The sequence below is a fragment of the Rhizopus delemar genome, genomic scaffold (genome assembly GCF_000149305.1).
Source record: "Rhizopus delemar RA 99-880 supercont3.5 genomic scaffold, whole genome shotgun sequence".
NCBI lineage: Eukaryota > Fungi > Mucoromycota > Mucoromycetes > Mucorales > Rhizopodaceae > Rhizopus > Rhizopus delemar.
The window spans coordinates 1145770-1169933 of NW_027137831.1; the positions used below are offsets into that span (position 1 = coordinate 1145770).

Sequence of the window (24164 nt, forward strand, 5' to 3'; positions counted from 1 at the left end):
AATGACGGTCCTAGATCAAGCATGGCAGTGCTTGCGTTCATAGTGATCATGCTCCAGGGAAAACGCCTACAAGTTCAGCTTACTGACATTACAAACGCACCATTGGGCATCAGCTGCTAACACTTGTGATCGCTTGTTGTTTAATTTTGGAATGATGGTTGCTGTTCTTTTGCGCTTGTGTGCCTTATCCGTTTCCTTTAGTGATGGTTGCTTCTTTTTTTTTGGGGGGGAGAATTGTGCTTTTGGCATGATTCTCGAACGCTGGGCTCTCTTTCGTAGAAGAGCTTCTATTCATATTGATATCTGATATCATTAATGTCTATTTCCTTTTTTTTTCGTATGACGGATGTTTTACTTGGCTGATATGTGATCATTTAATTGGCCTGAGGGCGCTTCATTGATGGTAGATACAACGAAAGAGGTCGTATTACGATGGCCGAACAAGGAAGATGCACTGACCGCTGATATTCGTCCGGACGCCATTGTATCCACCTTGGTTCAACGCACATTTGGACAATCCCTTGGCTTTGGGATAAGTCAAGCTTGGCGGTGCTGTCGCCACCAACCATTCCCTTTGCTTGGACACACTCAAGCTCGCCGTCTTGTCGCGCAGCAGCATTTGAAAGCATGGTCACCCTATTCTCACTTTTCAAGTCAATGGTAAGAGGAAAAAATAACTACAGTATGCTTCGTACTGTATAATCATTTTACAATGCTTTGTAGGATGCCCAATTAGTTTTTTATATGACGCAAATGGTACATGATCGTTTTTTTACAATGACAGAAATTGGCCGCATCACCATGCCTGAGGCATTATCCTGCCTTCACTCATCCATCACACCGAAAGCACCTCCATACCTTATTGGCATTGCTGTTACCAAACCGAGCCATCCCCATCTGTCGTTGCACCTGTCAGCACATCCTCCCCCCATTGATGCATACCCTACTAGCACCCTAACCTTTTCTTATGATTGCTACAGCCAATATAAATAAAATCCATGTTGTCAAATGGCTTTTTATGACCAAAAGCAGTTGAGCTAATGAAAGAGCAATCATTCTTTTCTCTAGAGTTCAACTGCTATTTTCAAAAAAGAAACAATCGTCCAATTGACAGTGAAACGACTGTATGATTTATGGTTGAAATGTAGAATAAATACGGACCTTTAAAAGTGAGTGCATCAAGAATACGAGAGAGATTTTATTTCAGAATTGGAAGAATAAAGGATTGGTTCAGTCTCATGGAAGAACATTTAATGATTGCATGAAAAGAAGGATGATAAAAAAGGGTTACTATTTTCTTTTTTCTTTTTTCTTTTATATTTTTAATGTCTTCTTTTAGCTCAAGATTTACAGAACTTGACATATGTCCTTCAGAATTCATGTTTAGAGAAGCGACATTCTCTTCAAGTTCATTGTCCTTTTATCATCATTCTTATTTTTCAAATTCTGATCCAGTGTTTCAAAGCAAGAGTTCCTTTAATACGATACCAAGGCAACGGTCAATGACGACAGAAGATACACCAATAGTCGATTGTTCAATGGCTGGATCAAGGAACGAGCTTACCCCTAAATCGCAGCTTAATTTAGCTGAAAAACATATTTCTATAATCACAAAGAAACTCAAACGCTTTTTTAAAACTGATACCCAAAATTGAGAACTTGGTTTGATGATTATAAATTGTAAATAAATAAAAAAATAATGTACTGGTTACACATGTATTATACTATTGATTGAAATAATAAAGTCAATTACAATGATGCCTTATATGTCAAGAGCTATCGAATGTGTGTTTTTACAAGTAGTCAATAGAGAATATAAAACGACATTTATTTTTTTAGGGAATAGCATTTGTGCAATAGAAATAACACAATAAACCGGTCCTCCTTAAAAGTGTTCATGCTGTTCTTTGACAAATAGGTAATAAATTAATTTAATGATAAATTTAGTAGACATTTTGTGTGTATGTAAAAGTGATTAGATAATCGCACACAATATAAAACACTGTATTTTTTGTGTATGCTTCTAACCACGTGCGAACTTTATTTTTTTTTTTTTTTTCCTCCTTTATTTTCTTTAACAACACGAATGGCAAAAGTCTATGATTTAGACAAGCAACCTACGCCACAAGAGGCAGAATATGTAGTCAAAAGGCTTTCTTCAACTTTCAACTTTTTAGACAACACAAACCAACCCATGACACCTTTAGACGACAAGTCCTTAAAGATTGCTACTTTTTCTTTACAAAAATATCTTAAAGTAAAAAAAAAAAAAGGGTTGTACGCTTGTCAAAGTAATCTTACTTTTGAAATTTAGGAAAAAGATTTTGCAACCGAGTTTTTGGAAAGAGGAGGACTTGTATCTTTATGTGAAATCATTCAAAGTTCGAGCGGCAACACATTAGCCTATGCACTCAATTCTTTTCTTTCGCTTATGGAGCACAACACCGGCTGGGACACACTGGATGACGCATTTGTTGCTTACATTGCCCATATCGTCGTTACTCAGCCTCTGTCGACCATTGCTCGACCTGCGACGGCCATTTTAGAAAAGCTCGTTTGCGCAAACGAGTTGCAAGAAGAGAAGACGGGTATTTCGTCCTTTGGCTATCCAACGATCCACAGGGCAAGGATCAGCGAACCAGATTTGATCAAGATATTAGTAGACCGACTACTGAGTCCAGAATATTTATTGTCCACCTCCAGTTTATCGCTCTTGATAGCCATGCTGAGACATGCCACAGACGAGCATCGAAGTGAGCTGACAGGCGTTTTTGATCAATCTGCACTAAAAAAGAATGTGTTGGTAAGAAAGAGAGGATGACGTTGGATTTACTTTAACTCGGTTTTTACATAGAAATTAATGAAAAACCATCCTACCGATGCCTTGAAACTCATGATACTTGACTATCAAACTGTTTACTTGCAAAATATTAGCAAAAGACAAAATATGGCTGTTACAAGTCATAATCATGAGCATGTCAGCATGTTGAAAGATATATGGAATGCAGCCAAAGTAGATCATATCACTGGATTTGGACTCAAAAAATGGAAAAAAATTGGTTTTTCGGTATATAAAACACCTTGCGAATTTCTCTATTCTGAAAGACGAATCCATTCTTATTAGACAGAAGTGCCACAGCGTGAATTTAGAAGGACAGGCGTCTTTGGTCTTGAACAGATGCATCTGTTTGTGATGAACAACCTAGACTTATTTTCAAAGGTGAGGAGTGAGATGGAGTGGGGGATGTTAACTCACTGCGATATAGCTGATTTTAGAACAAATCCATCGTCCAGAAGGGAAACGATGTCCGTTTGCAAAGGCAAGCATTGAAGTGACGGAATTGCTGTGTAGTCACTGGAGCGTAAGTTCATCAAGTAAGTTTCTGACAATCAGTTGAAGATAGCATTCAATCATACGTTGTTTAGATACACCAGCCATCTTTCAGCAATTGATTCTTGATTTTAACCATCTACATTCAACCACCTTGCAAACCTTTTTTAGAATATTTCATGAAATGGAAGCCACCACGTTTGATTTCTCCAAAGTATCCGCACTCGTACGAAGTCAATTACGAGCCACGTTGAATGATGCTGCAGTAAAAGATATTCAAGAGTTTGATAGAAGCATGTTTGGTGCACCCTATCCAATGATAAGAGATCGTAGACTTAAAGAATTAGAATGGGCTGATGATTTACTAGGAAGGGATGCGATAAGGTAAGAGAGAATAAGCGATGGAGAGGATGAGCCTGTTTGACTCTCTTCTTTTTAGTAATCTACGTTCAAGGCTATCCAAGCAATCGTATGAATTTTTAAAAAAGCAGCGAATCAGTTGCTTATTAGAAGGCGCATGGTTTCCTTGTCCATTTTTAAATAACAGACTCTCTGTGATACCCAACACGAGCAATCATCCACTGCTATCATCACCATCCTCCGCAAGCCTATCCACCAATGGACTCATGGCATCACCCACTGTTGGAAAAAAATGGAGGTATTACAAACTAAGCGCATCCCAAAAGACAATCCTCTTTGGTGACTTTTCTGATAAATTCCCTCACGTGTTGCGATCGTTTGACAAACTAACCCATCGAATTGAACTGAGTTCAGTTTATGAAATAAAACAGATACAAAGATACCCAGGACTCAACATGGCCGGATCCTCCTCTCCTACAGAGCCAATCAACCACCACATGAGCCAATGGTCTTTTGCGCTCTACAACGACAAAAATGTCCCGCTAGCCGAATTTCACTGTTCTTCTGCGGCAGAAGCAGCCGAGTGGAAAGATGGGTTCAGCATGCTACTGGACAAAAGATTCGCGAGCAAAGAGACCGCAGAACTGTTTCATACCTTGACGGAGGTTGGTGTCAAAGTGAAGCTGTTGCAAATTGCGGGTGATAGAGTAGAAATACCCCATAGTGCAGTGGAAATTCCTCCTGTTCCACCTGGTTTGGGATCAGGTTTCTTTTATAACACGCTTGAATAAAAAAAAAAATATGAAGCCAAAAAAAAAAAAAAGGTTGGCCAGCTTTTGTTCATGTATAACAGCTTAAAATGGTTGAAGCCTCTATCTTTAGAGCAAGAGGCACTGTGGATTCGCAGGATGAGATGAATTGGTTGAATCTATCGAGTTTCTTGAAAAAGCATGTATGGTATTGATAAATGAAAGTCACAGCCAACGTCTGCATGAATACTCCTTTATGAAATAGTGGAGATATGATTCATCACCACAACCCATTCAATCAAAGCAGTCTACTCTAATTTTTTCTCCATCTTTGACTCTATTCGAGTCGTCTGATAATTTATGAATCGTTTGAACCTGATTCGAACGATGAACTTGTTTGTTCGTCTAGGGTTTCGTTTCTCCATTTGAACGTTGGCAGTTTTGGTGTATCATCACGTTACACTGCGTTGTAGGAGATGAGATTCATCAAGCGTCTGGCCAATGGAAATCAAGACAGGGGCTAGCTTATTCTCAGATGCTTCTCTTTGATTGGATAAGTGAAGGTAAAATTTTTCATGATTGGCAATAAAAAAGACCTTTAGCTCTACTTTTTTCTTCTTACTCATATCATGTCCACCACCGTCCCCTATAAGGTTGCTGATATTTCCCTTGGTAAGATAGACTATTGGATCTGCTTGTTCTTCATGACTGATTTTTTCTTATAGCTGCTTTTGGTTTGAAGGTAAACTTTTTAGGTTGTCATTTTTTCTATAGATATTCATCCACTCTTATAAAATAAACAGGAAATCGAAATTGCGTAAGTGATCCACCTTATTGTCTTTTTCTATTGACTGAATCCTTTTGTTTACTAGCGAAAATGAGATGCCCGGTTTAATGGAAATCGCCCGCAAGTACGGTCCTTCTCAACCTCTGAAGGGTGCTAGAATTGCTGGTTGTTTGCACATGACCATCCAAACGGCTATCCTTATCCGTACCTTGATTGCTCTTGGTGCCCAAGTAACCTGGTCTTCCTGTAACATTTTCTCTACCCAAGACCATGCTGCTGCTGCGATCGCTGCTTCCGGTGTGCCCGTGTATGCCTGGAAGGGTGAAACCGATGAAGGTAAAGGATGAAAAACACGTATGGCAAAGAAACTGATGAAACAAAAGAATTCGTTTGGTGTATTGAACAAACCCTCTTCTTCCCCGATGGTCAACCTTTGAACATGATTTTGGATGATGGTGGTGATCTGACCAATATTGTTCACCAAAAATACCCTCACTTGCTTCCCGGCATCAAGGGTCTTTCGGAAGAAACCACCACGGGTGTTCACAATTTGTACAAGATGTTCAAGAACGGTGAATTGAAACTCCCTGCTATCAACGTCAATGATTCTGTCACCAAGTCCAAGTTTGACAACTTGTACGGTTGTCGTGAATCCCTTGTGGATGGTATCAAGCGTGCTACTGACGTCATGATTGCCGGTAAGGTGTCTGTTGTCGCCGGTTATGGTGATGTCGGCAAGGGTTGTGCTGCCGCTCTCCGTGCTTTCGGTTCTCGTGTGATCGTGACCGAAGTGGATCCTATCAACGCCCTTCAAGCCTCGATGGAAGGTTATGAGGTCACGACCATGGAAGAGGCTGTCAAGGAAGCCCATATCTTTGTCACTACCACCGGTTGTCGTGATATCATCGTCGGTCGTCACTTTGAAGAAATGAAGGACGATGCGATTGTTTGTAACATTGGTCACTTTGATATCGAAATTGACGTCGCTTGGTTAAAGGCCAACGCTGCCTCTGTTGTCAACATCAAGCCTCAAGTCGACCGTTTCACGATGAAGAATGGCCGTCATGTCATCCTTTTGGCCGAAGGTCGTCTTGTCAACTTGGGTTGTGCCACTGGTCATCCCTCTTTTGTCATGTCCAACTCCTTCTGTAACCAAGTCTTGGCCCAAATCGCGCTTTGGACTGAATCCGAAAAGTGGACCGTCGGTGTTCACGTCCTTCCCAAGAAGCTGGATGAAGACGTTGCTCGTTTCCACTTGAGCAAGCTTGATGTGAAGCTCACCTCGCTTACTAACGTTCAATCGGATTATCTTGGTATCCCCACTGAAGGTCCTTACAAGCCTGACCACTACCGTTACTAAACAAGCTTCTTCAACAAGTATCTTTTTATTCAATATATCACTTTGTGTTAAATGGTTCTCAGCGTAACCACTTTGTTCTTTAAAATGTAAACAGTTTATCATGAATCGTTAATAAAAAAAAAAATTAATCATGCAGCGATGCCAATCAAAAGAAAAACGAGTATTTGTATACAATGACTTATCAATCGATTAAAAATGACCAGCCAGTCAGACTTTATGAGATAGATAAACCACAGACGATGTTTTTTATATAAAGATTCGCTTTACTATCGTCTAGCTAAAATGCCTTATTGAATTTTAATTTTAATATTACATTGAACAGCACATGTTCATATTGCGATATAAATTAAAAAGAAGCAAATCGATACAAAATAAAACTCATCATTCCCTTCAACTGCAAAAAAAAAAAAAAAAAAAAAAAAAAAAAAAAAAAAATCCTTTGACAAAATTGAATTAATAAAAATAACTTTTATTTTATAATGCCTGAGCTAAACCCAAAAGTAAAAGCCCAAAAGCAATATCCAAGTAGACGAGACATTCTAAATAAAGTCAGTCTCTCTTTTCCTTTTCTCTCCATTCTTCTACTTACTATTTCTTCTTGGAGACACCGACGGTACGTCCACGACGACCGGTGGTCTTGGTGTGTTGACCACGGACACGGACACCCCAGTAGTGACGGAGACCACGGTGAGCACGGATCTTCTTTAAGCGTTCGAGATCTTCACGGTACTTTGTGTCGAGCACGTTGGAGATCACTTGGCTAGACTTGCCGTCGACGATATCCTTTTGTCTGTTAAGGAACCAGTTGGGGATCTTGTATTGAGCAGGGTTTTGGAGGATGGTGACAATACGTTCCAATTCTTCACTGGAAAGTTCACCAGCACGCTTGGTGAGGTCAATATCGGCCTTCTTACAGGCAATGTTGGCGAAACGACGACCGACACCCTTAACAGAGGTCAAGGCGATTTGAATCTTGACACGACCGTCAACGTTGGTGTTCAAAAGACGAAGAATGTGTTGGAAAGTAGTTCTTTCGGGGACGACAAGAGACTATAGAAATAATAAAGATGTATAGTTAATCTATCTGTAAATAATCCATCAATGTTTTCCCTCTTTCCATCCGTTTTCTTTCTTTTCTTTTTCTTAACGTACCATGGTCTGTGAAGGTTGCAACAAAAAGGAAGGAACTTTGCCGTGAGAGGAGGGAGGCACTTCTTTGACCTTCTTTTTTGTTACTACTGCTTCCCTGTCTAGAGCACAAAAATAGTTCCGGTCCGAACGAATTTTGCTTCAGATCATTTCAAGAGGCCTGTGGCTTAAACATGGAGGCAAAATTTCCAAGGGAGGGGGTTAGGAAAAGAGCTTTCCTGTTATTTTTCTCTTACAATGTTATTTACTGGCCGTTTCGTTATCAATACGGTTCAAAGAGCCATTACTCCCAAAAGGACAGTTAACCTACAACGTAATGTGTCTACACTACCCATAATATCCAACACACGCCCCGTTCAACTTTTCAATTACAGTAAGGACTCTATTTTTTTCTTTTGTAATTTTACACATTAAAGTATTTCTTATTAGACATTAAAGAGACTCCATCTGTTGCCAGTATTTCAGAATATGTCTCTCATCTTCGACCATTCTCTGCACCTTCTGCCCCTCAACCATTGCCTACACCACTTACACAAGTTCAAGAACAATTTGAATTAACCAGTGTTCTTAGAAAACGTCGCTTGAAGATGAACAAACATAAACATAAGAAATTAAGAAAGAGAACCCGTGCCTTAAGAAAGAGACTCGGTAAATAAACACCCCCTTTTAGACATCAACAGACAAACTGGAGGGGAGGATACACACAGCGTTATAGACTTCCTAATTCTATCAATTTGTAATATATTAAACAAGAAAATGGATTCCATAAAAAATACAGTTTTTTTTTTATTGTTATACTAGTACTGATATCTAATGGATTGAGGTAATTTGAAAGGGTGGGCTTCGGTGTTAAACACATAATCGTCCAAGGAAACACAATTCTTGTCGGTGAAAATGAGATAAAGGTACTTCATTGTCTCTGCAAACAAGAAACTAGAATAGACAATTCATGTCAACAATCTTTCTGGTCAATGTTTTTTTTTTGTTACCTTTCTTGAAAATTTACTAAGGGGGAGGGTGCTTTGTCAACATTATTGATCGCTGTATATCCATAAGCCGTTTTTGTGTATCGGTCAATAGACAAATATAACTCCCATGCAAGATCCTACAAACAGTGTGAATTATTCGTACAATAGGCTATTACTTTTCATTACCTGATACATTTTTTTTCCTGTTAGACGATAGTAATAAAATATACTTTCGATGGTTTCTGTACGTCTAATGGGTTAAACCGAATTGTTTTATAAATCATTCTAATAGCTTACCTGGTCGCAAATCATAAAGCGGATTACTTATAGTGAATGCTCTTTGTGCTTGCTCCGTTTCTTCCATGTTCGCTTTAGCTCGGCTTAAAGTAGTATTAAACACTCGACTGAGTCTTATTTCTAACGCATCATCCGCAGGTGTCCAAGTCCAACTTTCAGGAGCAATGCCAGTGGTTGTCTTTATCCATGTTTCTATACAAGATTTGAAAAACACGTCGGCAAGCTTCAAATATTCTTTTTTCTTGCTTCGCTTTGAAATCTGGGTAATGCCTAGCAAAATGTTTCCTGGCCAAAAACATATCTAACGAAATTTAGAATTTTTTTTTTTGGTGCTGTAAAAAAAAAAAAAAAAAAAAAAAAGCAACGTACCAGTTCTTGGGAGGCATAATAAACTGAATTGATGCTGAGCATAGCAACGAATTGTATTGAAGGGTCTTCTGCTGTTGGAGAAAGCAAGTACTTTTCGATACTTTCAACAGAATTTTGCCAAGTCGTCAATAAGTCTCTGTCCTTGCTTTCTTGTAACAGATAGTTTTTTATTAAATATTCATAAAAACTATCACCGCCACCACCTATATTGATCAGACCTGTTGTTACGACAAAAAAAAATGAGTGAATGTGAAAAAGCCATCAATTTAAATTTACTTGATGCAACTGGCAGAAATGGATCGACAGTCCAAGTATTTGGATAGAGACCTGGCAGTTTTGTAGGTTGTGCCATAATAGCCCTTGTAAGATCCATAGCAAGTCTTTCATATTTTACATCCCCCGTCACTTGAGATAACCTTGTGAATTCCATAGTATATGTTCCAAATTCTGCAAGGTTAATTTCTTTTACTACCTCTGGCTTCCCTCTAAGAAAAATTAGTTACATACTGAATTAAAATATAGTCTTCCAAACTTACGTAGTCAGGTTCATATTGGTGTAGGGTACCCTTAACCCTTTGGTTGTCTTGACAAATAAAGGAATCAAGGCAGCCTCTGCCAATTCAACAGCTTTAGTAACCAGTAGATGGTTTGGTCTCAAGTCATTAGCAGCAAGTAAACCACCAAGGTATCGAATGTTGGTCTCGAATCCTTTAGAAAGCGTTTCTGATTTTCTAAAATCCAAGCTACTAATAAAACTTAAAGCTTCGTTATACTCCTTCTCTAATCCCATGATGAGCATTGTATCCAATCCATCTACAATGGTGGCTAAATGATAATAACTGTCAGTTTAGTAAGCATCCTTTTTTCTTTGGTTTACACACACCTCCCCAGTGATTTCTATATTAAAAACGTCAGACACATAAAAGGACAAAAAAAGCTTGGTTACCTCGAGTCTGAGTAATGACAATTCACTGGCAAGAGTTCATCATGCCCCCAAGCACATTTTTTATAACCATCATAAGCAAACAAAAATGATTCCTTGACCCTTTTCGCTCGATGGTTATAAGCATCACAGGCGGAAAGAGGATCCACATCCTTCTTTACAGAAGCTGCCAGCGTACAGGTACACAGTAAAAGCGTTGAAAGCACAATTGAATCAAGTAACATTGAAAGATGTTGAAAAAAAAGAATGGTCTAATATTCAAAATCTCGATCTACTTTTATATCTTTTTGATGAAATTATAGTCTATAAACGCATACGCAATTTGTTCTGGTAGAATGAAGGTAGTTTGGTTCGCCCAAGACCGATTTATAAATTAAAAATGCATTCCGCAATAGTCAATTCTACTTATCATCGCCCCCTTTATATTGCAAAGCATAGTAAGAGCTGTGCAAAGAACAATAGTTGTATTAAAACGATGGTAATTCAATTTAAGTAGGAGTACATAAAGGGAAAAGTAAAAGGAGAATTTAATGGTATTTGCATCCATCATTGAAAAAACGAGTAATTGTTTGATTCTCATACAGGATGGATTGATATTATAAATGGGTATGTTTAAGAAAAAATAAAATCATATTTATATTAAAAAGTACCATCTTGGCCTAAACAATGGACACATCACACCGAACCAACGGTATATGCACATTCGATTCTCCTGCATCAACGCCTTCTTTTGTTAACGATAGTATCAAGCGACATAATCAGACTTGACCTTTTCAGTATCGTCTTCACTCATCTGATATAATCTACCGCTTGCTCTACATAAAAAGATAAATGGGTAAACTGATTGATGTATCTAAAATGTAAATATGCACATTCTTGTCACTATTGATGTTTTCATAGTTATTCGTTATCTTGTGTACATTTTATGCCACAAGAGATAATTGTATGAACATGAGTACCTTCTATGCTTGACTCGGAAGGTAACAGATACAATTGTGAGATACTATAGAAAAGGTATCCCCCTTTAGCGTACTGGATAGTATAAACAAAATACATAAACTTACACTATGGAGCATGTTTACAATTACAATCGCACATCAAAATATTTTGTTGTTTTTTAATTCAATTTCTTGCCAAAGAATATATCAGATTCAACATGTAATCAATAAAAACAGGCGCTTAATACTTTAAATGTGTAAATTTGAAGATGTTCATTTTTGTAAAATAAGAAATTGGGAGGTTAATACCTGATATATTTCTATTTGATGTCAATCACAGCTTGACATCGGTTTTCATATTCTCTGCTAGACCTTCAGTACGCTCAACGCCTCACCTCTCCTATTCTAATTGAAATACCAGATTTCACTCCTCCATGCTAGCACTAGTGGCACTAGTCTCCTTTCATCTTGTTTCAAGGGCCAAACAAATATGCTCTAGGGGCTTCAAAGCAAGATTTTGAGTGAATCAGTAAATTATGTTACTAAGATTATCATTCGTCACAAAAAGCTGATTTCTATTTCAATCATAAAGAAGTGGCTTGAAGCTTTATAGCCTTTGACTGCCTCATACATCCAATCCGTTCTTGTTTTCTCTATTCAATTTTGCTTATTTAGCCACTGTTATTACTCTTGGATAATGGAATCGAATAAAATTACTGGGTGTCCTTTTTTCTGAAGTGATCCATCGATTTAAAGTAAATTTTCATTTAGACAACTCGAATTGATTCACTTGCATTTTTCAAAAGTATAGCTGAACAAATTTATTGTGTGAATATGACGTAGAACGAACGTATGCCAACTATAACAAAGTAAGAACCGTATAAAGCAAATATGCCTTTTAATTTTTTAGGTTTAAATGCCTAATTCATTAAGAAATTTTGAACAAGGATATTCAGAGCCCACAAGGGACTGACAAAAAGATGCGACCAGGTCATAAAGAAAATGGAAAACAGAGCAAATACATAAAAACTATAAAGTCAGTATGCATTTTTGAAATTGATTTCAACCTAATTGAGTGCATTGATTTTAAATTTTTTTTTTTTAATAATCATTGTATAGCAATTGAGTATTATCATAGTTTGATAGTGTGAGCATGATAAATCGTAGATTTACTGTCATTTACATGTTACCAAAATAGATTGGTGAGTGAGGAGCGAGTGCTAATATTAAATTACGTAGAGATTTGCGAAACAACATGTAGTATTTAGCAAACAACATTAAATATATAATACTTAGCACAAATATTAATATTTACACTGTGAAAAATATATGAACTTTGGAAATATATCATTCAATAAAACCACCTTATACTTTCGTCCTATTAAATTATTATTCTTCATTATTAATTTTGTGAACAAAACAACCTAATTAGCAGGAATCAGATTAGTTCCCTTGTGCTTAACATAACTTTTACCCCCTTCATTTGCCCCTTATTTGCGTTATTGCGGTTTTTTTGTGCTAGGACACCAAACTAGATTAGCTATATTTTAATGGTGCAAAACTTCTTCAAAAGATTGCGTTGATGAAAGCATGAACGTTGAAAACATTTAGAAAATTCATTGATAGGCTAGGATTTGATAAATACAAAAATGGACGTATATAAATGGAAGCATCTAGAGGAATAGATAAAGAAGGTGGAGAACATGCCATGGACGATACATTGAAAAATTTGAATACTAGTATGACTATCGTCAATGGAATTGCTCGTCAATACCTAGGCACAAGCTATCCAACTTTTCAACATGTTCAAATTTTCAGCATCCAACCAGCAAAATGCATGATAGCACCATTATCAACTGGTGTCGATGCTCACACAATAGTGAACCATATCCATATCGAGCACCGAAAAAATAAAATTCCTATTATACTTGAAAAAAAATACATGCGATTTCGTATGATGGAGCTGCTGATGATGTTAATGGTCACGATGAGTAAGCAGACAGAAATAATGCGTCAATTGAAGCAGGAACAGAGTGGACTGATTAAAACTGAATTAAGGATACTGTGCCATCCTGCATGTAAATATATCGCTAAATATAGCTTTATTTACTTGCTCAACAAACCATTCTCTTACGAAATAGACTATCAAGTATAAACCTCTTGGCTATGGCCAATAGAACCCTGACGAGAGCTATTAAGGAACAATTAAATAAGAAGAGTGCAATGTTCTAAGGGAAAAAAGCAAATGGCCAGAATGGATGTCAGACGACAACACAGCAAGTCCGCTCAAATCAACAGATGATTGTAACCATCCTATCGTTCTATGTGACAATGATCATTGCATGATGAAAAATATTTAATGCAAAGCGATGAATGTTTTATTAAATCATCATAGTTCTTTGATAGAATCTTCTAACTGATGTCTACTATGACAAATCAGATCATAATGTTATTATGTTTTTCTGAAAGAATACATCATCGCAGTAACGCTTTTTTGTTTAAGGAACTGATTAATTTGAATTGAATTACTTGACTAAAATTATCTGCAAATAAATGATCCAAACTAAGTTTTCTATTTTAACCCACTTGGACTCAAAAAAAATGGTGAATTTTATCAAACAAACGTCCAATTGAGACTAGAAGCATTATATATTTTATATTAAATTACTTTTTAATTTACGCCAAATTGAACTTTTTGGGTAACGCAGAGCAAAAAATTGGAAAAAAATTTAATAGAGCGCTTTACCAAAAAAGGAAAAAGAGGGGTGATAGAAAAGACAGAGAAAACTTTGACAGATGGGACATTTGCTTTAATAATAAAAGCTGTCTATGTTCTCAGGTAGTGAATACATACATTCATGCAGCTTCAAGATTAGGATAAGTCGGATAAAGTTAGATTCTTTGAGCTGTAAGTTCAAATGAATTTAACTTTATATAGTCAAGATGTACATCATAAGACTGTGTTATTTTTATTTTTCTGTTTTTCTTTCTCTCTCTCTCTTTCTCTCTTTCTTTTTAATTTATTAAATGCTAGTTCGAGAGTTTTGCTTGTTTTGCTTACTTTTTACTTTGCAATGGGGAAATTTGATTGCATGTGGAATGTAATTTGGTATTTTAACCAAGTGACACTGTTTGTTCTTTGCGACTAAAAAAAAAGTTTAGAGCTGTTCATAATGAAATAACCTATCGATCCTTGGAACGGTTTAAGCCTGAGAATACGCTACATAGGCTTTATAAAAACACAGTATTAGATTCCCCTGGATATTCTCAAGCAGGTTCCTTTTTTCCTGACTGGTAAATTATGAAAAAGCTGTGATTTTGTAATATCAATACTTGTATTCATTTATACATAAAGGGGCTATAATTGTCTTGGATATAATCAGCAATCAGAAGATGGTATGCTACTCTTTATATCTTCGGTTTCTAAAAGTTCAATTCATAGCGCATTGGCCAACATTTATTAAAACAGCCGTTAATTATGTCCGAGAAGTGTATCCAAAATCAGAGTTCCACAATGATCCGCATGTCAAGGTAAACGAAAAAAAATTTTTTTTTCGCCACTTAGGATTTATACTCCAATAGGGCTTGATATCATTCATTATTTCCACCATGTCTCATGGATTGGCCGATGTCAAATGGCATAGTTTAGGTGGACTATCCGACTATTTTATTATAGCCATGGCTAATTCCGATTTTCATGGAGATATGCAAGAAGCTCATATAGCTGCTGATACAGGTGCAGAGTTCACATTACGGCATTCGAACCCACTCTCCTATCTCAATCAGACTTGGAAAATACCAGTTAATGATATTGTTGAAATATACAAACGTTTGTATACCAATTCATCCACCCCTGTACCTTTAAAGCAACATGTTCAATATTGTATGGCAGCTGCTTTTGCTGCTTCCAAAGTTGATGTAGAATTTGGTCAATGGATGTTTGGTTATTATGGAGCCAAGAGTCCATTTTTGGTAGAAGAATTATACGATTTATTATAAAGGAGGTATTTATACCCTTTTATTTTTATGTTTATATCTTTACGTATGACTTCATTTTAGGCATACATGATCTGTCAAGTAGTGTTTCTGAATGCTATCCTCAAATGATTGATGCATTTGAAAATGGTATAGCTCACAGTCATCCTGACATTCTTTGTGCCAATTACTTTAACACGTTGAAGAGCGACAGACAGCCAAAGTGTCTTCATCAACTGATTAAAGATAAAAGAGAAAGGATCAATGCAAAGATTCAAGAAGAATACGATCCAAACACTGGAGTTCTGACTTTGACAATGCCAGCAGAGGACGATGACTATGAGGAAGACCAGGATGCAGAGATGCCTGTCGTCGTACAACCGAGTGACCACCAGATCCCATTTCAAATACCGCAACAACATCCCATTTTCCCATCTCGCTGTGCATCTCTGGAAGAAGGCATTACCTTGACTATACCTTCTTGGTCATCTGGCGTAGGACACCAAACCGTTTTGGGTAATTTTAGTGGAGTTCAACATCATTTTGATATCGCTATCTCAGCTCCTTACTATGAAAAAGCAGGCGCTGTTTTTGTCCTGAACAGTACCATACAAAGATCACTCTCCAAAAACCAACAAGACCTGACCAAGGTTACCCAGACGGTCTTACAGGGTGCCGAAGGCAAATTTGGGTGGGCGATGACGAGCGTGGACTTTAACCAGGATGGTATGGATGATCTGGCCGTTGCTTGCCCAACCGAAACGGGCGGTCGTGTCTATATCTATTTTGGACAAATGGGCCTTGGTCTTTCAAAAGAACCCAGCGTACAGATTGAACTTCCATTTCAAGGTACTGTTTTAGCGGCTGTAGATATTGATCAAGATGGGCATCGTGATCTTGTCATTGGCTGTCCTTTATGTCCCGCCAAAGGTCAACTTCAGGTAAGTGTCTGCATTTATCCATCTGCAAGTCTCTTATTTTATGTGCATTTTAGGCCGGTATTGTTTATGTTTATAATAGTCGTCCTACTCCAACTTCTTTGCTCGTACGACCTGACATTATTATTGAAAACCCAAGCTTAAATCCGACTTCTTATGACCACTTTGGGGAGTACATTCTTCTTTTGGATGATCTTGTAATTATCAGTGCCCCAGGTTTCTCTGTAAAAGAAAAGCAAAGAGTGGGTCAAATATATGCATTTGACATTCATACCCTGAATGTAAAATGGACTATGACTGGTGCGAAAGAATTTCAGCAGTTTGGAAGGTAACCAAACCAAAAAAAAAGCTTAATTTAATGGGGTAACCTAAATTCATAATACAGAGTAATGGTGACAAATAACAAAGATATCTTGGCTATTTCAAGTCCCTCAGAGGTAATTTTACAATAAAACATCATAACCAATAGTTGCTTATGGTCAAATTACAGGAGACAAATGTTCGATTTAAAAAACATTGGCAAGCAGGCACAGTCAGAATTTATGATTTGAAAAAGATGAGATCAAATTACCCAACAAGTCGTAATATGGAGTATGGAATGATAAAGATATTAAAAGGCCAAACGAATGCAGGTCATTTGGGTCAATCTTTATCTATAACAGATAATAATGAACTGTGGATAGGTGAACCAATGTCTGAAAAAGGTAACTAATAAACAAAACAAGTGTTGAACAAAATTAAAGTTGTTTTTATTTAATGTAGAAAATGGAAGAGCATATAAATGGCTCTATAATAAAGGTGATCAACTAGAATGTCTTCAAAACAATAAAGGATTAGTGAGCAAAGAATACTTCTTTTGATACGTGTACCTGAATTGACTGATAAATAATAGGCAAGGTTTGGATCTCAGATTGGACGGTTAGGTAATGAGGCAACATGTATTACTTCACAGAGATATGGCCAAGACACACGGTAGGATATTTATGTGCACAGGACACAGACTAGTATTAATCACTTCATTAGATATCCTGGTGCTGTTCATTTTATACCCAACTAGATGGTTCATGGTTTATAGTAAAAGAGAGAGTTCGCATGATTGTTTACGCAACAAGTCAAATCTTTAGCTTGATTAGGCTAATAAAGGTTTCCATTGTCTGGTATTAAATCTGCTATACATTTTAAAAGCGTGTTGCCATTATTTTCTTTTCTTTTCTTTTTTTTTCTTGTTTTGAAACTTTAAGAAAAAAATGCCACAAAAAAAGACGGTAGTAATGAGAGAAAGACGTCATGAGCCAAGGGTTTATCGATGTACTGGTTATGATAACTGCAACATGATATTTTCACGAAGTGAACATTTAGCAAGACATGCTCGAAAACATACAGGAGAAGTAAAAATAAAGAGAATATGAAGTCAACAAGGAACTAAAATGACAATAGAAACCTTACAAGTGCATTGTTCCCAACTGTGATCGTGCATTTAGTCGTATCGATAACATGATGCAGCATACACAAACACACAACCGTAACAAAAGAAAAGATAATCAAACATCCCCTACATCGGTGCCTGACGACAATACCAACACATCACCGCCACTGAACAAGGACATCAATCATCATCCTAAAACGCGCACAGCTTCTCCTGTTTATGAACAAAGGCCCACTCAGGAACCATTACCAGCAACAGCCTATTATCACTGCTATCCTCCACCTACTTGTGTAGCTTTACCAAACAGTTGTCCTTACCAACCTTGGTCGTATCTTTCCCCTGGTACACCGCCAATGTCTCTTATTGGATTTAAAAACGAAGCGTTCGTTAAAAAATCTCTTTCTCAAAACTTGAAGATTAACACAAGATATATTGAACCATCAATGCCTATTCAACAATTGGTACACCCTAAAGACAATAGCAGTGATGATGATGGACGTATGTCGCCCATGACAGACGATACGACCGATAGTATTGCTATTACCTTTGATGAATATGAAGCACTCCAAGGCTTTGGTCATCTTTGCGTAAAACCCAAAAAATATAAACAAGAAACATCAAAGGGACGACTGCAATTCCTGCCTTCTCAAATTTACACCTTTCGTCAACAGCTTGTAAAAGAATCCTTTCAGAGAAACACTGCTTTTGGTTGAATTACATGAAAATTTATTCTCATCTCTTATAGAGAAACATACATTTTTTTTTTAAAAAAAAAAAGAAAATGTAAGAAATCCCCACTTGCTACTGTACACGAGAGGGGAATGTTTTGTAAATAATTGCAATATTTAATTCCATACAGTAAAATAGTAAAAAGATCATTTTTTTTATGCAAAAAGAGTTTATTTAATCTAGTCTTGTCTAGAAGAAGAATCGCCCACGTTTTCCTCTCTTGTCTTGAGCGCTTCCTTTCTTTCACGCTCTTCTTGCTCAGCAAGCGATAAGCGTATAGCTTCCATAACCATCCAATCTTCCAAGTCCATATTTACATCTCTTATGTTTGATAAAAACTGGTTATATTCAGTGGCTGCAGCTGAAGAGGCAGATCGACCTGGTCTTGTCAGTAAACCTGCCGCTCGAAGCAAGTTACGAGATCCTGCTGAAGCTGAGTTTCTTCTTGACACTGGCCTTGATGTAGAGGATGGAGCAGGCATGCTGGCTTTATCCCAATTAGGTCTTATGTGGTCTACATCACATTCCAGTGAGTGAGATATTTTATATGTTTCATTCCCTACCTATAAGTACTACATCTGGATCTTTATAACTCACGCACTCTCTTCTCGGGCTATCTATTTCACTACTAACCCCTGATGTTGTATGTCTTGTTCCACTCATTGTACTATGTGATCCACTTCTTGACCTGGCCTAAATGTAAAGAGATAAGAATCCATTTTGCAACATATTTTTCCTTTTTTTTACTTGGAATTTTTCGCTCCATGAGGGAGGTTCATAAGTAATACCATAATTTTCTTGCATACAAAAAGGGCAAGTAGCGGGAATAGAAGGTGTTTCAATAGGTCTACGAATTTGAACAAAGCATTCTGTACAAATTGGTTGATCACAACATCGAGAATAATTGATATTAGCGGGATAATACTACACACATACACTTTAGGTCTCACACACTCTCATGTTTTATGGCTATTATCATTCATACCAAGAAACAAATGGGACATTCTACAGCATCGTTATATAACGTCTTTTCTATTTGTTTCATTTTTTCCATATAAGCTTTTTGTTTTTCTGCATAAGGATCATAAGTTCGACTAGAAGATGCACTTCGAGGCCTATTTACTGGTGATGGTGATGATAATGCTCTATCCGATTTTGTAGATGAAGAAGGTTGTGGTGGTGGCGATAAGGTTGCTAGTTTTGCTATATCGGTTACTGGCTCCGGTGCATCGGGTAAACCTATCAGAAAGTATTCAAATTGAATAAATACAAAACATGTCCACTTTATGAGTAATACCTTTATAAAAGGGTGCAATTTTTCTTGCGACAATTAGACTTCTTACAACCCTTGGGTCGTAATCTTGTTCCGTAGTTGGGTATAAACCATTTGGGAAGACAGCTCCCAAGTCCACCATGTCTTCCATTTTTGATTTGCATACTGTCGACTTGGCTACTTTTCCTGTACCCTTTGATGTGTTGGCTCCCATATTTTTATAGATAGAAAAAAAGGAAAAAAGAGAAGAAAAAAATAAATCAAATGGTTTATTATCATTCGAGTATCATAAAATTCAAATGGCGCCAAAATTATGTTTGTATATCAATCAGAGCGTTGGACGGTACTTTTCCTTGTACATCGGTCAATGCGCCTTCTAATATGTAAGTATAAGCCCCCGATTTACGTTGTTCGTTCATTTCATAAGCAACTGGCAATTCACAACGAGGGCAATGGTATCGATATTGCTTTTCATATCCATCACGTCTACAAATGTATTTAATATTAAATCTGTGCATATTTCTATTATTATCTCACCTTTTTAACAGTACACAATCCCCTGCCTCTGCTGAAAGTTTATATGTTCTTCTTGTATTGGAAACAATAAATGAGTTATCTGTACGTCTTCTTGGTAATTGTCGAAGATCAGCATCAATCACTAAAAGGAATTCTGAGCAAAGACAATAATAAACATAAAGTGTCTTTGAATGCTGCTCTTGTTGCGTAGTATGATCTGATGAAGAAACAACTGAAGAAGAAATGATCTTGGGCATCTCTAATTAAAATCAACAGTAAAGAAAAAAAAAATTATAAAAAGGGCATAATTTCGTCTCTGAGAATTAAAAATAAATACTTCAAGCTTAGTAACAATATAGTTTCATTTGAATTTCATTTTAAAATATCTTTATCCTTTGTCAATTGACAAATAGAGCATATTTACTTTATCAAGCGAAACAAGGGTTTTTGCTGCTGTTTCAAAGATTGAATGAAACCTTGACATTTGTTTAGCATCTAATCGTTTCACAAAAGAAAAAGTAATGTTCTTGCTTTAAACAAGATCTCCATTGTGCCTCTCGCTATAAAAAGGAATCAAAAGGAAACCAGCTATAAGGAGATGGATAAGGAAGGGATAAAATGAAACAAGATTACATTGTATTTATTATTAAATTGCAATTTTTTTTACCAACCCCGAGTGCCTGACTTTTCTGCACCCTTCAACAAAAGGTGTCTCAATAGCTCCCACCTTTCTTTACAGCTTTTGATATCATGTTTTCCTTGTAACTTAGCTACTGCTTCAGGCCATCGCTCACTACTTAATCTTGTCAAGAGATGTGCCATTAATATTTTATCTTCTTCTGCTGTCCAATGCTCTGTCTTGGGTTCATTATTTAAAGGGGGTGAAAGTAAGCTGGTTCGGTCAAATGAGTGCCTCTTTTGCTGATGTTGACTATAGGGTGGTGTTGGTGGTCTCCATCTGTTTTGATAGAATAAAATATTATGTTTTTCATCCTCTTCATCTTCTTGTTTTATGTTTATATTTGGCTGTTTGATTATGTTAATACTTTTACTTGTAGTCAACTACCTGTCCTTACCTCAATTATTCCATCATCAGATTGCTCTTCCTTTTGGGATTCTTGTGCTTTATTTAATACATAAGTTACTAAATCTTTAGCCGAAGGTCTCCTTGGTCTTGTCTTTTTCACTTTATTTTTAGTAAATTTATTTTTCTATAACTCAGTCAGTATTACATCTGTTATATGGATTATTTAAGCTTACCTCCAATTCATCATCACTGTCAATAAGATGTCCATTCTCATCATATCCATGTCTTGAAACTGTAGAATAAATTAATAATCTAATATATATTTATCATTAGTTATTCTTGCCTCTTTGAGATGAGCTCAGTCGTTTACAGACTGGTGAACCAGTTTTCTTAAACTGAGTAATTATATTATGGACAGACGCTGTGCTCAGTCCAATCATATCACTTATTACTTTATCAGTAGCTCCTGCTTGATAAGCACCAACAGCAAACCATCTTTTTGCTTCAAACTCTTCTCTTGGCGACATTTGTTCAGTCATTTTAAATAAAGAAAAAAAGAAAAAAAAGGGTAGTAAGTCGGAAGTAGAAATGATGATGAAATTTCACTCAATGCAGCCAACAAAGCTTCCACTACAAGTTACACACGTTCATTAACCCATTTAATTTCTCACAGTTCTCACTGTTCAGTATCATCAAAGGAGGTGAGCCTTATGCAAGCCTATTAGAAAAACAAACATAAAGGTCATTAAACGGTCTTTTTAAAACATGCTTAGTAATAAATCAAGTCAATGGGCACATCATTGTTTGTCCGGTTATACAAAGAAAGAGTGCATATCACAATGTCTGCTGTTCAACACTGTAAATGAACATTTCTACTTGGATTTCTCAATTTTTGCACGTTTTTTTTGATAGGATGCAATCCTCTTTTTATCAAGTACACATGTAAAAGAGCGTACTTTAGAAGCATTGAAGTATTTCTGGGTTGTATATGTACACGTGATCAAATCTTAGGTATGCAATTATTTTCACCGCCTTCGCTTCTATTATTTATTCACTTCTTATGTTCTATCTATTCTTCACAATTAGTTAATTACAACTCATGTAGTCAAAAAATTGTTTTGTTCGTAGGTTTTTTTATTTGCTTTCTTTTGACTTCAAATTATTACTTTAATGATGAGCAGCAGCGGCATCATGCTATTTGAAAAAAAGGTTATTATAAAGCAATTTTAACTTTTACAAACTTACAACATAAGGGGGAAGGTTACGTTCCCACTTGGTACCCTCGGGACCGGTAGGTACTATTAAAAAAAAGTTAATTCACATTTCTTTTATATCGTCATTTCTTTGAGCTGCTTACATCTATAGGGATCAGGGTGAGCCCATTCTTGAAGTTCTCTCTCTGTCTTTTCCAAAAGAGCCTTAATTTCCTTGGGATTGGTAATATTTCTGTTTTGTTCAAATCGTGCACGAATTTCCAAGGCCTTTTGACGCCATAAATCACGTTGAATGTACCAATCGAGTGAAAGCTTCAATGAACGCTTGTAAAGAGATTGAACTTGAGAACGGTGAGCTGCCGGTAACATAGTGTAAGGAATAAAGGGAAAAAAAAAAAAGAGTGACTTCAAAAATTGCTTTCAAGGCAAACCCTATTCTCCAGGCGATAACTTGACTGAATTTAAATCAGAATGATGACGCTATATATCACGTGATTGTTTCCTCATTTCACCATAGCGCATATGTGGTAAATAAGAAAGTTGCAGTTCGAAATGAACGCCTGTTGTTTTGTCTGAACCAGCATATAAAATCAACTATAGAAACAATTATAAAATATTTGTAATTTGACAGGACAATAGGATTACTGCATCTTTTCGCGCATTTGCTTACATGATGCTTTTCTTCTGCTCTAAGCCACCGTATATACAGCTTTTCGTCTTATTATGTATAATAAAGATATAATAATTGATATTCATACTTGAGGAAAAACTGGCTATGTGAACAATATCTTTTTGTTCCTCGCGCAGTTTAACCATGTTTTTAATAGCATTGTTTCTTATTGTACATAGGATTTTATTCTTTTATTTGTTTCGTTTTAGCTAAACTTATACGATCGATATCCAGGACGATACAACTAGTGTTTGGAATAAAGTTAAGATCAATAGCGTTCGGAGCTATCCATTCCAAGCGACTAACAATACTATTTCTTTTTCTTTGTAAATAATTCTACTTGAATTAATTATGCTGATTCTCTACATAATTTTTTTTTTCGTTTCTGCAGTTCATATATTTAAACATTAAAGAGTAGAGATTGGATGTTTAGAAGCAGTACTAACAGTATGAAGATTACTATCCTTCTAACTCGACTGAATTCTCTTAGTTAGAACTTTTTTTTATTAAAAAAATGCTATAGTAGTGCAAGACAGATTACAAGCATGACGTGAAAATAAGTTATTCCTTGAGAAAGATTGAAAGGCTTTAACAACTTCATAAAAATGATTTTTAGTATTGTATATCTTGTATGATTCTTTCTTTCATATCCAGACATGTAGTACCATGTTTCAGTTAATGTATGATGTTTTAAATAGTAGGTGTCATATAATATTGTAAATCAATTAATTAAAGCATATATATTTGAAGATAAAGGAAAGCAGGCACTTAATGAAATCAGTAGAAAATATATGCAGCTATCACTTAGGTTCACCATTAAATTATTATTTAAAAACACCATTTTGATAGTATAGCTTCATTGATATTCATTAGTATTTATTTGGTAAAAATAAGAGTTTGATTTTTTGATTACGGAAAAACAAATAAATACTAATCCTTTGAATTTGTTAAAAATGGAAAACCAACACACCAAGATACCTATCAACTTTTCAATGATTGGGAAACTGCAATTTTATCAGTTATGAAAATTGTCGCTCTCTTTGAATAATAGTAATGCTAATAAACTGTAGTTTCTTTTTTTCTTTCACTTTAGCTTTCTATTTAAAAAAAATACCAGTAAACCATATAAAATTATACTTGGAATC

General features: G+C 36.2%; 12 protein-coding genes across 12 annotated transcripts; 7 read left to right on the forward strand and 5 right to left on the reverse strand.

The window, feature by feature from the left end:
• Window positions 1-627: 627 nt before the first annotated feature.
• RO3G_07182 (uncharacterized protein) lies at window positions 628-993 on the forward strand (the record flags this gene model as incomplete). The annotated part of the gene is made up of 2 exons (XM_067661772.1): window positions 628-660; window positions 724-993. 2 exons carry the CDS (start codon window positions 628-630, stop codon window positions 991-993), a joined length of 303 nt encoding a protein of 100 aa, XP_067517873.1.
• A 1093-nt stretch (window positions 994-2086) lies between these two features.
• RO3G_07183 (uncharacterized protein) lies at window positions 2087-4482 on the forward strand (the record flags this gene model as incomplete). The annotated part of the gene is made up of 7 exons (XM_067661773.1): window positions 2087-2257; window positions 2315-2803; window positions 2855-3067; window positions 3125-3220; window positions 3267-3375; window positions 3427-3715; window positions 3771-4482. The coding sequence occupies 7 exons, from the start codon at window positions 2087-2089 to the stop codon at window positions 4480-4482; spliced, it is 2079 nt and encodes a 692-aa protein (XP_067517874.1).
• A 587-nt stretch (window positions 4483-5069) lies between these two features.
• Window positions 5070-6587, forward strand: RO3G_07184 (adenosylhomocysteinase; the record flags this gene model as incomplete). The annotated part of the gene is made up of 5 exons (XM_067661774.1): window positions 5070-5112; window positions 5166-5182; window positions 5244-5257; window positions 5313-5563; window positions 5611-6587. 5 exons carry the CDS (start codon window positions 5070-5072, stop codon window positions 6585-6587), a joined length of 1302 nt encoding a protein of 433 aa, XP_067517875.1.
• Window positions 6588-7125: 538 nt separating this feature from the next.
• RO3G_07185 (40S ribosomal protein uS13) lies at window positions 7126-7742 on the reverse strand (the record flags this gene model as incomplete). Its single annotated transcript, XM_067661775.1, has 3 exons — window position 7126; window positions 7177-7637; window positions 7740-7742. Coding segments are annotated over 3 exons (465 nt in total).
• A 231-nt stretch (window positions 7743-7973) lies between these two features.
• Window positions 7974-8392, forward strand: RO3G_07186 (mitochondrial 37S ribosomal protein mS38; the record flags this gene model as incomplete). Its single annotated transcript, XM_067661776.1, has 2 exons — window positions 7974-8109; window positions 8166-8392. The coding sequence occupies 2 exons, from the start codon at window positions 7974-7976 to the stop codon at window positions 8390-8392; spliced, it is 363 nt and encodes a 120-aa protein (XP_067517877.1).
• A 141-nt stretch (window positions 8393-8533) lies between these two features.
• Window positions 8534-10169, reverse strand: RO3G_07187 (uncharacterized protein; the record flags this gene model as incomplete). The annotated part of the gene is made up of 7 exons (XM_067661777.1): window positions 8534-8669; window positions 8726-8841; window positions 8891-8946; window positions 9002-9302; window positions 9371-9588; window positions 9647-9855; window positions 9907-10169. The coding sequence occupies 7 exons, from the start codon at window positions 10167-10169 to the stop codon at window positions 8534-8536; spliced, it is 1299 nt and encodes a 432-aa protein (XP_067517878.1).
• Window positions 10170-14860: 4691 nt separating this feature from the next.
• RO3G_07188 (uncharacterized protein) lies at window positions 14861-17024 on the forward strand (the record flags this gene model as incomplete). The annotated part of the gene is made up of 5 exons (XM_067661778.1): window positions 14861-15169; window positions 15253-16167; window positions 16221-16445; window positions 16634-16868; window positions 16927-17024. The coding sequence occupies 5 exons, from the start codon at window positions 14861-14863 to the stop codon at window positions 17022-17024; spliced, it is 1782 nt and encodes a 593-aa protein (XP_067517879.1).
• A 387-nt stretch (window positions 17025-17411) lies between these two features.
• On the forward strand, window positions 17412-18303 carry RO3G_07189 (uncharacterized protein; the record flags this gene model as incomplete). Its single annotated transcript, XM_067661779.1, has 2 exons — window positions 17412-17552; window positions 17602-18303. The coding sequence occupies 2 exons, from the start codon at window positions 17412-17414 to the stop codon at window positions 18301-18303; spliced, it is 843 nt and encodes a 280-aa protein (XP_067517880.1).
• Window positions 18304-18643: 340 nt separating this feature from the next.
• On the forward strand, window positions 18644-18856 carry RO3G_07190 (uncharacterized protein; the record flags this gene model as incomplete). The annotated part of the gene is made up of 1 exon (XM_067661780.1): window positions 18644-18856. One exon carries the CDS (start codon window positions 18644-18646, stop codon window positions 18854-18856), a length of 213 nt encoding a protein of 70 aa, XP_067517881.1.
• A 426-nt stretch (window positions 18857-19282) lies between these two features.
• Window positions 19283-19806, reverse strand: RO3G_07191 (uncharacterized protein; the record flags this gene model as incomplete). The annotated part of the gene is made up of 3 exons (XM_067661781.1): window positions 19283-19288; window positions 19443-19558; window positions 19617-19806. The coding sequence occupies 3 exons, from the start codon at window positions 19804-19806 to the stop codon at window positions 19283-19285; spliced, it is 312 nt and encodes a 103-aa protein (XP_067517882.1).
• Window positions 19807-20640: 834 nt separating this feature from the next.
• RO3G_07192 (uncharacterized protein) lies at window positions 20641-21674 on the reverse strand (the record flags this gene model as incomplete). Its single annotated transcript, XM_067661782.1, has 5 exons — window positions 20641-20668; window positions 20776-21134; window positions 21185-21319; window positions 21369-21427; window positions 21506-21674. 5 exons carry the CDS (start codon window positions 21672-21674, stop codon window positions 20641-20643), a joined length of 750 nt encoding a protein of 249 aa, XP_067517883.1.
• A 628-nt stretch (window positions 21675-22302) lies between these two features.
• On the reverse strand, window positions 22303-22718 carry RO3G_07193 (uncharacterized protein; the record flags this gene model as incomplete). The annotated part of the gene is made up of 3 exons (XM_067661783.1): window positions 22303-22329; window positions 22381-22433; window positions 22493-22718. 3 exons carry the CDS (start codon window positions 22716-22718, stop codon window positions 22303-22305), a joined length of 306 nt encoding a protein of 101 aa, XP_067517884.1.
• Between the last annotated feature and the right edge of the window lie 1446 nt (window positions 22719-24164).